The 15,734-nt window shown below is 40.1% G+C and overlaps 1 protein-coding gene and 1 long non-coding RNA gene across 2 annotated transcripts; one reads left to right on the forward strand and one right to left on the reverse strand.

The window, feature by feature from the left end:
- Positions 1–3,796: 3,796 nt before the first annotated feature.
- LOC124296790 (uncharacterized) lies at positions 3,797–15,387 on the reverse strand. Its single transcript, XM_046747144.1, has 7 exons — positions 14,296–15,387; positions 12,147–12,229; positions 6,769–6,819; positions 6,547–6,702; positions 4,799–5,022; positions 4,448–4,681; positions 3,797–4,195 (listed from the first exon to the last, which is right to left on the reverse strand). Exons 1-7 carry the CDS (start codon positions 15,321–15,323, stop codon positions 3,995–3,997), a joined length of 1,977 nt encoding a protein of 658 aa, XP_046603100.1. The 5' UTR covers positions 15,324–15,387; the 3' UTR covers positions 3,797–3,994.
- Positions 10,291–12,256, forward strand: LOC124296793 (uncharacterized). The gene is made up of 2 exons (XR_006906458.1): positions 10,291–10,637; positions 11,722–12,256. It is a non-coding gene; the product is annotated as an uncharacterized LOC124296793 (long non-coding RNA).
- Positions 15,388–15,734: the final 347 nt, after the last annotated feature.

Below are 15,734 nucleotides of genomic sequence, written 5' to 3' on the forward strand. Positions count from 1 at the left end.
TTTTATATATTGTACCTACAAGCGTGTATATTTTATCGATGTTATGTAATAATATAGTCTATATAGTGATATAGTATATTGAATATTTTGGTATGAAACTCTTGACGTAAGTATGTTATAGACGTAATAACGCCGTGGATATACATTTTCTTCAAACGCTAATATAAGATGTGAATTATTTTTGGAAATAGTTTAACGCTAATAATCGACTTGTAAAAACCGTTTAATATTTAGCCGAGAAAATGCTTTATCACAGTGATTAAGTCGCTGACGACCACGCGTCGCAGCAATGAAATTGTTCCGGAGAACCAATGATCGGAGGTTTTTTTTTTTTTTTTTATTTTGTTTTCATCAAACTCCTCGGCTTCGTTTCAAATCTGTAGTTGCCTCATATTCGTGTTAGGAAATTTTAGGATTTAGTTTGTTCACAGCTATTGAACAAGCATTGCGGTATTAGAATTGAAATAAAGTCGGGAAGCTTCGGAATAAATCGTGTAAATGTCGGTGTATCTTAGTTGTCAATACATTGGTAATTGTATATCATATATGCTCGAATTTTAACAGAGAATTAGGTTATATTATATATAATAGATACATATGTTTTGTATTCTGCCCTGTTTGTCAACGAAATATTTAGAAACCATTGAAACTATTCATCCGCGAGATCATATCCAAGTAGAAAAAAAAAAGAATCGTTATTTATGTACATGGTTCGTGTGGAATAAGAAAATTTTTCTTGTCTGTTAAACAATGTAAAATGTAAACAATATACGTATAAATAGTACGTAAACTGAAATAATATCATACGTGTACCTAATCCTACGATCAAGTATAACGACACACGTGAATACAATAGTTATTATCGTTCCGATTACATAATCAAGGCTCGTCTCTGAAAAAAATTTAAAAATCGCCGATCAAAACACGTTATCATTATTGACGAGTGAAAAATTTTTACCGTGCGACGGTAGAAATTCTGTACTTGTAAGATTTTATTTACCGCAGCGAATTTTCTTGCTTTCTTCATGTCCGAACTTTTAAATTGAAAATTATTAGCTTAATTGACTTATAAATTTAAATAAGAATTTCGGCCCTTGCAAGGTTCGTATCGGCGCTGGTTAATGCGAGTTACCTGTAAAATAAGCGAATGAAATTACAACCTTTCCGAGGCTTTGTCGAGGGCGTTCAAAAAACTGATTAGTAAAATCTCGGGAGCGAAGGTAACTTGCAAAAAACGGAGTCGAGACAGCGACTCGATCTTGGCTGTGCCAGGACTCATCCCTTGATTATTCGTCAAAATGTAAACATCACGGTTGATCCGATCTTGAATTGATCTTGAATGAATTTGATTTGTTCGAAGGTTCAAGGTTGGATCCGAATATTTTCGACCTCTCTGATTGAGGACAATTTGTTATGGAAGGAAAGCTTCGCTTTACTTACCCGGATTCGTTTACAGTCGAGGTTTGTTTTTCTTAGAATGGATTTATACAAGATTCAAGCTATACGATACCGAAGAGGGTGAAAATAAATTCGTGGAATTCAATCGTGATGAAAGTTCAACAAAATGGATACGAGTCCCGATCGATTTTTATAACTGTTGCCATAAATTTTTGCACAATTTTTAACTCCGTACTCCTTTTTTCTAAGGATAAGAAACTAACGGAAGTGATTATAACCTCACCGTCAATGGCAAGTTGTGCTTTCACGAGAATATATATTTCGAGAGTGGATGTAAGAATTTTAATGACTTCGGTATCAGTTGGCGCAGCTGTTCTTTGCTCGTAATCGAGTAAAATTTTGGACTTTCTCGGTAACGTAATTTTTGGGTCATTTGAACAATAAAATAGAAAAAAAGAATCATAAGAAATTTCATTTGTTAATGTTTTACGTGTTTAAAAACGCATCCCAGAGCAAAGTTTTTAAAAGACCGGTCGCCTCAAAGTGAGCCAAATTAATCACTCGTTGTTATTTGTATTTATTTACAACAAATGTTGCGTTAAAAAATTTTTCTAATACGTCGGCGAAACTTCGCGTCTCTCTACGCGTGGAAAAATCCCATAAGTCAAGATTCAAGCCACGATTTGACGTCAGGGAGACGAGTATAATCCCAGGCGACGATAAAAACATGCTTGGCATAGGAATTGCGGGAAACATCCTTGTCACGCTGTCACCCGAGAATCTCTAGATGAAAGATCGCTGCAAGCGAGGAATGCGATCCTTGATCGGCTTACGGGGTGTCTCTGGAACTGAGTTACGTATTCCCGTGGGATCAATACACCCGGCGTCTCGTCTTTGAATTCAAACTGGAATTCAACCGTTCGATAACTCGGATGAAACGAGTACAACCCTTGATTCCGCCTGCTGTTATTATTCGGTGGTGAAAGTTTACTCGTTGTCAGTCTGTGAACGACCGGTGAACGGGAAACACGCCAAAAGTCGCGCGTATCTTACATCCGATCGTTAGTTTACCAATGCGCCGCGCCTCGAGTTTTCGCAACAAACGATAGCACATTTACAATGACAAATACGACACTGATTGTTTATTCAATAATTCATTGGGGTAAAAAAACCCCAGATTCAAACCAAAATTCATCAATAATCGGACACTAAGGATCAATGAGAGAGAAAAATAATAAAATAAAACTATCAACAAATGACACGGGCGAAGAATCAAAGAAAAGCATTTTTTTCACCAATTTTTTGTTTCATTCTTGTCATTTCGAACGGTGTGAAATTGTTCGGAATCGAATTGAATTGAATCGAATCGTTGCGTTTGCCCGAAAGTTTGACGCGACGTAAATTTTTTTCTCTTCCGCTTTTCGCGACCTGCAGCCTCGTCTCTCACCCCTACATCCTGTTGTGATATATCGCTGTGCGGTGGGAAGCGTACCCCGCTTTCGCAAGGGATGAGCGTGCTTCCTGTTGGATAACCGAAGCTAAAGTATCACTGAATAGTAATTATAGCCGTAATGAGTGTGCCCTTTATTAGCGGAATTCCAATTGCCGAGTTAATAAAGTCCTCCGGTGATTGAACGGCGTTATCGTTGATTAGCGCGACTACCTGCAAGCTTTGCGCAGGATGTTTAAATTGGATTTTTGCTTTTCATATTTTTTTTTTCGGCTGAAATTAACCGCGCGTGAAAAGGTGTTTTCAACCAGACGACAATGATTTTCATCTAGGTGAGTTTTTTTCCTATCCTTAAATTAGTACTTGAGCTGAACCGTGTTTCTTGAAACGCTATGACCAGACCAATTGTTCTTACCCAGCACTAAGAAATTTTTTCTCTTTTGATAAAAATTTTCTCTGCGTAGTTTCGAGCCTCGTGATACTGTCGATTGTTGTTTATAGAACGTGATTGAGAAAATAATAAGGAACCATTTAGCCGGAGGATTTAATAGAGAAAAGAAATTTTCTTTCGATTGTCTGTATGTATTTCACGATACGCATCATGTATTACAAATCTTATAACGTATTTAAATACAGTATTTGCGTTCAGCCTAACGTTCGAATTACATTTATAAACACATATGTTCGGTTTTAGTTGCGTAAACGTTTTATGCCTGAATACGTTATTCTCGCCGCGTTGTGAAACGATCCAACGTTTGTAAATTTTAGATCCTTTCCGCCCTTTCGAATCCACTCGACGCGCGCACCAACGTCGTTGTCCTCCTTTCGTTACAGCAGCTAGCATTTCCTATCTCAAACAAATTCCGTTCGTCTGAACAATCTTTCCGTCCGTGGAGCGATATAATTTTGTTCATTTGTTTGTTACGTTTTTTTTTTTTTTTTTTTGTTTGTTTGTTTTTTCGTTTTCGTCATCGCGAAGCGAACGATTCTCACATTTCGGAAATTTCCTTAAGCCTAGTGAATTTGCAAAAAATTTTATATGCCAAGCATACAAATTACGCCGCGGCTGCATAAGGCGAGTCCAAATAACGAGAAATATATTTTTGCACCCGGTCATCTCGACACGATGCCGTAGCTTTCGCGATTTCAAGGGGACCTCGCGCCCTGCATCAGCACCGAGAAAAATCCAACGATAACGAGGAGCGTTTTCGGAATCTGAAGATTATGCGCCGACGAATATCCCTCCAAATGATGATAAACGGTTCGTGATCCAAGATCCTGCGTCGGTCTGTTGTTATAAGCGAGAGTTTCGTTGTTGGAATTAACCACCTTGCGAAAAATCTCGATCTGAAACAAGAGAATAGATTTTATTTGAAAAATGTTTTTGCTCCCATTGTGACATAGGTGGAATTCGTATCCTCTCAGCGGTTCTGATTGAAAAATTGCATCGGACGACGGTGGAAAGTTTTTACTCAAACAACAAGTTCGGATAAAGTTTTCCCTTCGATATTCTGTAATAAGGTTGCATGTTATCGGATTCCGGGAAACCGGTATTTTCCCATATTCGCGAACTTTGACTCGTCGTTGCCACGCGCTCACCTGAGACACGGAAATTGGCATCTTGTTGTCCAGCACGGTCCATATAGCTGCCTCTTTGCATTCCGGGGTGGTCAGCGAACCGTAATACCTGTAATACGAGCTGTGATCTTTCGGCAACAGAAGGGAGGGTATCAGCTTAGTCTGCAATTTCGTCGTTGCCGTCGAGTTTAGAGACGACACGGTTTTCACAGCTTCCAGAATTTGTTCGAGATAGAGGTTATCCTCGTTGCTCACCTGAAAAACGTCTCGCTTAGTCTCAAGATTATAATCAATAACGGCAAAAAGTCCTCCAATTTTCGTCGTCGTATAAATTCCCACTTTGCAATTTTGCTCTGTATTTTTTTCATTTACCTCGAACAATACTGCCACCACCGCTAATCCGTTCTCAAACTCGGAGGCGTACGTCACGTTGTCGTAATCCTTCGAATAGTGGACGAGATGCAGCTCGAGCGCTTCTTGTTCGCCGTTTATCGTGTGCTCCGAGCCCCAGTGAAAGTGCATTTGATCGAGAACGTAAGTCGTTGGTAGACTTCCGCCTTTCAGGTGAATCGGCACCCCCGTCAAACCGACTTGAACTAAAAACGTTACCGAGAAATTTTCAATTTTCCGCGGATCATCATTTTTGGACAAAGCATCTCGGAGGGCCGCTCAAGTATCAGCTGACACATGTTTTGCAAATTATTCCATACCACCCACAGTGTGAACGATTAGTGAGGTTTGCTTGTTTGTAAACGCTTTTTGAAAAGTTTATTTGCAAATCGATTCATCACTCGGGAATGACAAATTTGCCGTTTATAGTCACATCCTGATCAATTTATTCCCACTTTATCAAATATTAATTATTGTTAATTTTTAACACACATTAACATGTTTTGTAAAACGTGAATTATTTATTATGTTTCGTTATGTATTAAATACGTTATATATTGTCCTTCTTCTTGAATGCCTGCGATAAACATTATGTTTGCTGGGATATTATTATCGAGAAATTCGTGTATTATCGACACATCCTTTTAAAGAAATTTTTTTATCATTCCTAAACAGACAGTGTGTTGGCTTTGAGCCCGAATTTGATACCGTTTTCCCGAATGGCAAACCCCTGTATTAGCGTCAGCTAATACTTAAAAAGCCCCCAAGTCGCGATATCCCAGCGATAAGATTTTTTGAGTCCTAAATTTGGCGCTCCCTTATCCTCAAAATTAAGGATAAACCTCTCTAATGCGAACGCTTTGCGAAATTACATCGAGCGGGGAAAGTTACGATCCTTTTTGACGGTTGAAATAAATCCTCACAGAGCAGAAAGCCGTACACGGTCGGTGAAAATTCCCTGCCTCCGTAATAATCTACCCCATGAAATCTTTGCCCCGTAATCTTACGTGTGCGAATGTGTTTCTACCGAGCATTCACCCCCGTTTTACAAGGTAAACGAAATAATCTACGAAGCGACAAACCTGGGCCTCGTAAACAAGATAAGAAAGGTTCTCTGAAAAGCTCTCCTGTACCGATTCACCCCAGCCCCGAATTTCAGCCAGATTGCATCTGACAGCAGATAATTCATGCACGAGTGATCTCCAAGGGCATTTGCTCCGTTGAAGATGAATAATAATGAAATAATAATACATCGAAAGAAGAAGAAAAAACAAAAATATGACCGAACTTTTTTTATTCCAGATTTCGTTTCGGTAATCGATTCATTTTCCTCGCGAACGGTTTCTGTTTTTTACTCCCATGAACGACGCGTTGCATTATTAATTTACGTGATTAAAGTATGAATTATTATCATTGTCTTAATTCCTAAGTACCTATTTGATATAATTGGTGAAAGATAAATGAATATTTTCACCTGAAGTTACTAAAATATCTTGAATGAAACTATAAATTATCAACAAAACTTTTCGCCATTAGGACTACGAACTGTAATTTACGAAATTTTGGATTAATCGTTTAATTTTACCCATTTAATCGAGTCGTGTACAAGTTATTTTCAGCTCAGTGTCTATCGATAATTATTTTAATTCTCCCTTCCTGCGGTATCTTAAATTTTTTTTTATAAAATAATGCGCTTGTAACCGTATCGAAATAGCAGGAATTATACTCACTCGAGTGGCCGGTGTTAACAACGTCGGCGCTGAAGGCGAAATCGTATCTCGTAAACTTGAGAGAGCCAAGATCCGTTTTCACGGCATCGTCGGTGATTATATCGATCGGTGATTGATTTTCACCGGTGTTGCAAATTCCGGGCCAGTGTTCGGGACCTTAAATATCATCAAAATCAATAACAAGAACCGACGACAAGGATTGTACGAGTAAAAATTTCTTACCGTTTTCACCCCAGTAGCTCCAGTCGTCGGATCCGTGAGCCAAGAACGCGTCTGCAAAAAGGAAAAAAAATCGAACGATGAATATAACAAATAAAGGTTGAAAAATTCACCGATACTATCAACCATATAAAAAGACAGGGAACTTTCCCTGAAGCTCAAGTCCCATGGGATCGTTGCTGAAATCAAAGCGCCATCCAGTGGATATATAACCTTTCCCCTATCGCCTTGTATTTCCGGTCGATGAACGAGGCATGAAGGCATATGCCTTCGGCCCCTCGGACTAACCAATTACATTTAATGTAACTTAATATCACGGGCAATCCCAGCTGCTTGAAATATCTACTCCCTTAGAGATGACGCAAGTCCTGACTATATATAAATGCCCAATTCTGTACGACGATGAATTGACGATTATAATGAAAAATAATATGAGATAGAGCGTGGACGAAAGAAAAAAATAGAAACGTTTCATCCCCTTCGATTTATCGAGTTTCGATCACCGCGTACTTAGCGAGGAACGATAAGCGCGGAGCTTGCAATTAATTAGTCTCATCGTCGGTGAGTATTGGGTGGGATTATCGTGTAATCGCGGTAGCGGATTAACCGAACCAAGTACGTTTAATTGACGTGTATTATAAGACACGGGGGCCCGCTTCTCTGTACTTGAAGATCGTACCGGAGATTATTTGGACAATTTAAATTGACCGATAAGTGTATTAATTCGCTGACTGGGCATTTATAAGTCAAGTGCGCAAAGCCTGTATTTATAACCGAGCTCGCTGAGAGCTTGAAATCTCTATCGGACGGCGATACTTGATCCTTCAACGCTTATGCGCGATCAAAATTATGTAATGCTGATTGCAATTCATATCGCAGTATGAGTCGAGATCGTTTTGCTGAATCGCTCGAACAAGAATCGTCGGAAGAGAATTATTTCCGCTATCTACATCCTGTCCTGATAATTTTTAATCACGGGTAAATTGATCGATTCGAATGAAAAAGACAAAAAAAAAAAAAAATTTAATTAAACTCTGAGATAAAGAAAACGGAACAGAAAAAAGAAAATAATCAAACATTCTCGTCGAGAATTTTCGGTTGTATAACAATAACGAACTATTCATTACTCTTCTTGCTAGCCTTATCAATCTAGCAAATCATCGTTGCATAATCATGATAATTCGAAGGCGGTACTGATTCTAATCGGCAAAACGATGTACTGAATATCTGAACGCGCAGTTGTTTTTTTTCTCCGATATTGAGGCGCCGGTGTTTTGCAAAAGTCTTAAATTTCCATTGACAGCTAGGAGACACCGTATTACATATATATATATATATATATTTATCACTGTCAACTTTTGCGACACGACGATTGGTTTCATCCTCGACGGAACGAGGCGATCGAAAGCTTAATTCGTCAACCGACCGCAAGAACACGCTTATCTCGGATGAGCATTTGACACCGCAGGTGAGATATCACACCTTGAATTGACGCGTGTAACATTCTTCGAACGACTCGTCTAACAATAAACCGCAAAAACAGCAAATCATTATACGTAAAAACCCTCTTACGGTACAAACAAGTCGATGGTATTTCGTTTCTCCGAGTATTCTTCCCGTCATTTTTCGACGCTGTCGTATCGATTGATGTACCTCGTGTGCACAACGATCACATTTGTCGGCCTCTGTACGGCTATGATTTGGCCCAACTCGAACGCGCTCGTGAAATGTCACGATGACCATCGGACAGGAAGAGAGCGAGATAAGTCGTAAGGCGGGCTATTAAAGCCATATTAAGTCGAGCGACGGCCGATACTTGTCACTCAATTTATTTTACGTGCAATATATCATCGTCCGTCCTGTTTAAACTGTTTCAATACCGACGGATTAGTTCCGAGATGTATAAAGGCCAAGTCCCAATCCACCTGTTGCCCTGAATATGCTGTAATAGTTGATTTACGAGGCTCGGAATTTTGTCGCTTATTCAAATTGTCGCCAAATTTTTGTCTCCGATGTTATTAGAATACGAATTTTGCGAAACGGAATGTTTTCTCGCAATTTTTCAGTTATTACAGATTCACCTGCTGCAAACGTCTCCGACTATCGTCCACATTCAAGTGCTGTCCGGCAATTTATACCTCCGCAGAATTGCATTGCACGATTGCACGTAACAATTTATTAATAACAATGGGGCCTCCTTGTTGTTATTAATACATAAGTAAGCCATCGTAACGAGGCTTGTAACCGTGTTAAGGAAATAAGGAGGCGTCGTTTATTCCCTCGCTGGTTTTGATTATTTCGGCACTTGGAGACCGGGGGTGAAAAAAACGGATCTAAGCTTTTTGTGCGAATTTTTCAAGGGAATTTGGTCAACGCTGTTTTCTTTTTTTTTTTTCTTTCCCAAGACTTTCTTCTTCCTTTCTTTCTCCTTTTCTCTACCTCGTCTATTTTCGGCGACGACTCGTACACCCAGTTTCCGTTCCGAATTCTCGACGAATTCCCGGAGGACAAAATTGTGCAATACCAACCAAAAGCTCGATAATAGCTCACGCCGAGTTGTGCGTGCCAGAATGCAATGTGTATAATTTTGTTAGTCTTTCAGCGTGGGTGGAAGTCTTGTATCGTTTAAGATACTCTTTGCACTGACAGTATCTTTGGCACGTTCTTATGTGGAGCCATGATGATAAGGACGTGACCGTTTTCGCATTTTTATTACATAAACAATTGGTCGCGGTCGAGTTGACAATGGAAGTACAAAAATAATTTCAATGAAAAATTTAATGCGACACTTTTCTACGTGCTTATTATAAATTGTCGCGTTTTCGCATTATCTCATAGACAAGAGTGGTGAAATTTAAATTATACCGTTCGCGTAATCGCGGCCAATTATTGCCGATCGTGTTCGCAAAACAAGCGCTTACTTGCGCAATTGGAGAATTGTATTACGGCGATAACGACGTGTTTACGCGTTATTGTTTATGTTGCAGAAAAAAAGATGCAACGCTATTATTCTTGATTAGAGCGTAATGTCACGGGATCGGGTTCACACTTCGTGCTCCGTGAAACTCTTAGCAACGATTTGAACGTTTGAACGACTCGAGAAATTTCATTTATTACATATCATAAGTTTTATGCAGAGCGTTACACCGAAATTTTAACCACAAAAATTAATAACTTTGAAATGAGATTTCGAGATAAGCTCATTGACGGAACAGTGACTTTATTTTTGACATAATTTGAAACCTGATTTTCGTGATTGAGATAATCAAGCTAAAATCGGCCGCTTGTGTTTTGAATGAAAAAAAAACCAAAAAAATATAAAAAATCAAGTTATCAAAAAACGCCGACAACCCGTTCAGATTTACGTATGAAGTGGGATAAAAAAAAAATTGACAAAAATAAGCAAAGAAAGTAATTAAAGAATATTATAATCGTAGCGCGTCGTTTGATGGTAATTAAAAAAAATTTACCTCGGTCCAGCAGAAATACGGCGGCAAAGATGATGAACTTCATTTTCTCCTTGTAGATTTGTTTTCGAAATTATGAGTAATAGTTTCGATTCGAAGTTGAATAATCGTTGTTTACAGATGCGGTAGTGGGAGATGAATTTGATGCCACCGGGAGGACGACGAGTTTGCGACTGATACTCGAACAAATAACGTTGCCGGGCACATAGATATTGCAGAAGATCACTTCCTCGCCCTGGATTTAAACTCGCACACCGTTCGGACAGCGCTTATAATGTACTGTACACTGACCAATTGCCCCGTACATCGGCGATCTACATTGAAAAACGTCAGTCCGTCGGTGAGACTCGGCCGGCAAGTGTTGGCCCGGGGCATATAAATTGCTACCTCGATCTCGTTTAAACGGTGGGCACAGCAATGGCGACATTCGGAACTCCAAAACTTTTCTAGTGATAATTTTTATCTTTATTGTACTCGAAACTTGTACGAAAGGCGCGCGTTCAGAGGCTCATTAATTAATACGTCGGATCGAGTTGCTATAATTGTCTACAATTGTCGTGAATAAAAAGTGCCGTATCAGCATCGGATGCGAGAGAATACACGCGAATGTTGGTAATTTAACGGCCATAGCAAATACGACGAAATTTCGATTTCTCTATTTTCGTAACGTTCAGAGCATTGTGCGGAACTCGTAAGCTTGAAATTATTTGCTCGCGCATTACGTACAACGACTGTACAAAATTAGACGTATTTGCTAAGGCAGTATGGATGTAAGATCTGGAGTAGTTTTGTTTGGCAATTTTTCTTATTTCAAAATAACGAGGGAACTTTATTTTGTTTTTTTTTTTCTCATCTTTACTTCAACCCAGTTTCTTGCCGTCACTTTGGCAAAACGCCTGTAAAAGGCACTTTTTGAATTTCGTACTTGAATGCATTTTTGTTTTTTTTTTTTTAGTTTTTTAATTTTTTTTCTAATTTACCTACCATCCGTACAAAGTCTCCTTGAAATGAATATACAAAAATAACTTTGGATTCGATTACTGTTCATTGGCTGTATCTGTTTTAACATTGTTTTCAGTTTGCAGAAGACAAATTTCTCGAATCACAGTAATTCATTCGCTCTATAACTTTGAATTAGTCTAAAGTAAATAGTACTTATTAGATTAGAGGTGATGGTATGAATTGGGTCGATTTAAAAGCACATTATAACGATGTTTATACGTTCGAAAGTAACGAATATTTGCTGTGTGAATTGAAATACTCGATAGCGGAGGAATGAATATTTGTTTTGCAAATTTTGTTTGCATCCAATATCTCTTTATCACAATATAATAATATAAATAAAATATTTTCGTGACCGCGACTATTTTGTTGTTGCATATTAAAAAATTTTGCGTGCAGGTATGTATATAATCTCGGCCGAACAAATGATTCGTTTTTTTATTTCGCAGTACAAACCCGTAAAAAGTATTGTCCTTTATTTACACAGGTGTACCTATCGATGAACATTTTGCGTCCAATTTCATCGGCCAATGAAACGATCCCAAGAGAAAATCTCCGCTGTTTTTACCCGGAAGCCCAAGACCTTGAAGCCCGAAAATGAAAATCCGAAGGGTATTTCATCGATATTAAAATAGCAGGCAAAACAGCATCGTGTGGATAACCCGCATCGCCCTAAAAATTGCGTTTCATCACTTTCGGCCGTTTCTCGACAAGCACAAAAATTGTGGTTAAATCTGAAACCGGAAACTACGCTACTACGGGTGGTTCGCCTTGGGCGAAAATCGACCTTTTTTTATCAGCTGCATGGAATCTGTACGCGCGATTTCCAGCCCACTTTACTTTTTCAAGTACCTACTCTATGAACTCCCCCTCTCCTCCCCATCTTCATCCCACCTAAACATATATACTTACCTAAATTTCTCGGAGGATGTAAGCTCTTCGTAGAAATTTCATTCGTATACTCTTCGCCAGGGTTTGCATACCGGGTAAGCATCCTGAAATAAATTTAATTCCTTGATCAATAGGAGGTCTTTACGTTATAAGGCTGTTGAAGGAGCCCCCGTGGTACAGAGGATATTCGCAAAGACATTTAGACACCTGGTAATCATTTTTGACTTCTAAATTCGTTGACTTTAGACTGATTCGAAACTTGCGTTTGCGATACAATTATTCTTACAGTGCCTATCAGCTGTTAGGAGTTTATTTTATTGACATTTTATCCTTACTTCAGGCTCATTTCTGGCTAACCATGCGAAAATTTCCCGAACAATAATTGTATCCAATAATTGTACCATTCCCTCCCTTGGCCCTGGCAACGTGATCGAAATTTTTTTCAATTATTGAGAATTTGGAAAGCTAAAATCATCCCTATCGTGGGGACCTCGTCAACAGCTTTAAAAAAAGAAATATTCCAATTTTTATATTTACGTGTTTAGATGTGTGTTTTTTCTATTCCGTTGAAAAAAGATTATTGCTCATGTTACATGCACTGATTATTTGAGATATATATTATTATAGAGGTACTTTAGCACCGATGATGTCGTTTTGACATTTTGTTGTGGTTTCCAATCAGCTGATATTTCTTTCCATTTTTTCACTTATTGAAAATGGAAAGAAACCCATCTAATTTTTCGAGCTTTCTGTACTTTACACGCATGAGTAGAATTATTTTTTTTCCAAAGAACCAATTAATTTGCACACTTGCAGTGGGGCTCCGGGCCTCGTGCGCACGGCCCTGCGGTCAGATTTACTCCCTCGGTCGTTCTGGGTTAATAGCTTGACATTGACACCGTTGCAATTGACATTCAGACTTGATTTTATGGCCCGGTCTCTCCCCTCGTAAATTTGAGTTCAGTTTAACTCTCACCGAACCCTAACTTTGAGCCGTGAATTTTTTTCAAAATATTATAGGACTGATTGGAACTGAAAATGCTGCCCACCCTTAACGAGAAATCCGTACTTCTTTACGCCCAGATTTCGTTTCTTGATTTTTGAATCCAATTTTCCGTGAAAAATATTTTACAATAATTATCGGAACACTTTACGTGCAGAAGAGGGTTTCAATTTTCGAATAACCATGTTTATTTAAATTAGTTCTCACGTTGGCCAGTAACGAAGATTAACGAGCTCACACTTGGTTTGTCTGGTTCGAAGTTTTCTAGCTGCAGTTACTAAATATAAATTTAAATAGTCGAACGGGGTCGCGTGAGAGCAATAATAAATAAAAAAAAAAAAAAATTTCAACTTTCCACGCTGCTTTGCTGGTCTTGCAGCCTGCTCGTTATTTGTTTATACAACCGTGTGATAAATGATCGTTTATAAACAGAACTGAGACTTTTGTGGAATCATATTGATTCGTCGTCGATCACAGGACTCGAGCTTCATATTCCAATCGACCTTGCTCTTCGACACATACGTAATTCCAATATAAATCTACTTACGTGTACATATTCATTTTACGACTAACCTGACATTCGCGTATCGCAGCTGATTAATGGTCCTCCAATTCGTTTCTGCGAGTTCTCAACACGTTATCTAATTTGTTTACACGCGAATATCAGAGCTCATTTATTTATTATGTTATATATGCGAAAAAATTTATTTATACACGGCAACTTCCGTGAAGCCAATCGGTAACAAAAGGGAAACAGTTTTTCACCTGCGTACCACTAGACATGTATAGTAAAAAAATTATATAAACCTTAAGAATATATACATACAGGTATATGTATGTATATAAGTATATGATATGTAAGTTATATTTCTAGATTTAAAAAAATCGTTCATCGACTGTTCGATCTCGGATTTGGTTTTATCACGTTCGTGTTCAGGCACCGAACTTTCCTAGGCACTAAAATTCCATATCCTTCCAACGACACGTCCACATTTCTATAACCAGCGAGTTTATTCCACTTACAGCTTGAGTCACCTTTTTTGAATTGAAGAAAAAAAAACCTAAGGAAACGAAAAGGTCCGACGAACAGTGTACGATCGTCCGTGGGAAGTGAGACCGTTGAAAATATCGAGTGTCCGACGTGTCCGGTAGCATTGGACGGCTTACTCGTTGACGGGAAAGTGGCAGCAGAGCAAGAACTTGAGGCGAAGCTCCTCGACCGTCCTTTTGAGGAATTCCCTGAGTTCCCTCGCCTTGACACGCACGTCTTCGCGCATGAGGTTGTAGCACATGGCGATCAGGCCCATGCCGAGTAGCAGGAAGACGAAATTTATGACGAGCTTGGTCTGACTGGAGGTGTGACTTCTGTCGCGAGATCCGAAGCCGGTTACGCCGGGAACGAAGTCGCCCATACCGATCTTGCACAGCGATGTAACGCAGAAGTAAACGCTGTCGAGAAATCCCCAGTTCTCCCACTGGGCGAAGGTCACGGACCCGGCCAAGACGTAGCCGAAAATCACCCAGAGGCAGGCCGTCGACGGTACGATTATCCGCTCGCCTTCGGTTCTCTGTTTCCCGGCGCATTCGTGGGCCCGTCTGTAAAGCCACCGAAAGCTCTGGGCGAGGACCTTGCCCATGTTCATGAAGTAGAGAATGTAAAGAGGGATGCCGATCACCGCGTACATGACCGTCGCCCAACGGCCGAGGTGCGTCCTGGGCACGATGTTCCCGTAACCGATCATCGTGAACACCGACATGCAGAACATCAGGGCAGCCGGGAATGTCCAGACGTCCTTGACCCCGCGACCGTCGTACTTTTTGACCTGGGCCATGTGGACGAGCTGTTTTTCGAACTCCTTCAGCACCGCCCTCGTCCGCAGTTCGAACGCCGTTTTGTTCAACGTGTTCACCAGGCTGTCGCCAGCCGTCTTGACCCAGAGATTATCCGCGCAGACGTTCCGCGCTTGGGCGACGTGCACCAATTCCGGATACTCGGACATCGTCTCTATGTGGATGAAACCGAAGGCTCCGACAACCGCGTACCCGACTATCAGACCCCCGACGCCGACCTGGGTACACATGAAGGCCACCAGCTTGCGGCAGCAGTCCTTCACTCGCTCCCTTGGGTCCGGACCCGTCGACGTGCTCGAGGAGTCGCGGCTCCTCAGCGACGACCGCATCGCTCTGCGCGACATTTGATCACACCAGGAACAGGAATATGGAAACGACGGACGTGGAGGCCGGGCTTATGGACGCTCGGAAACTGCCGCTGAAAAGATATTTGGATTCTCACAGCCTCTCCGGCTCTTCTATTTCTGTACCTTTATTGCTCCGTTCCTCCCCTCGTCACGAACTTCTAGCCGCGCTTCCACGCTCGGCTAAATGCTCGCGAATCGGAACGTTGAAAGAGTCGGTGCAAGTTCTGGGCCTTTTTTTTTTTTTTAATTTTTTTTTTATTTCATTGTCGAAATGTAACTCGAACCATTTATCTCGGTGACATGTTTTCCGGTGCTCGTGATATCCTAAAAACGTTTCAAACCCATTTACTTCAAGTTTTGAGACGGTATTGTTGTATTATTTATCTTCTTTGTTACGATCCCATCTAT

This window comes from Neodiprion virginianus, chromosome 1 (assembly GCF_021901495.1).
Source record: "Neodiprion virginianus isolate iyNeoVirg1 chromosome 1, iyNeoVirg1.1, whole genome shotgun sequence".
Lineage (NCBI taxonomy): Eukaryota > Metazoa > Arthropoda > Insecta > Hymenoptera > Diprionidae > Neodiprion > Neodiprion virginianus.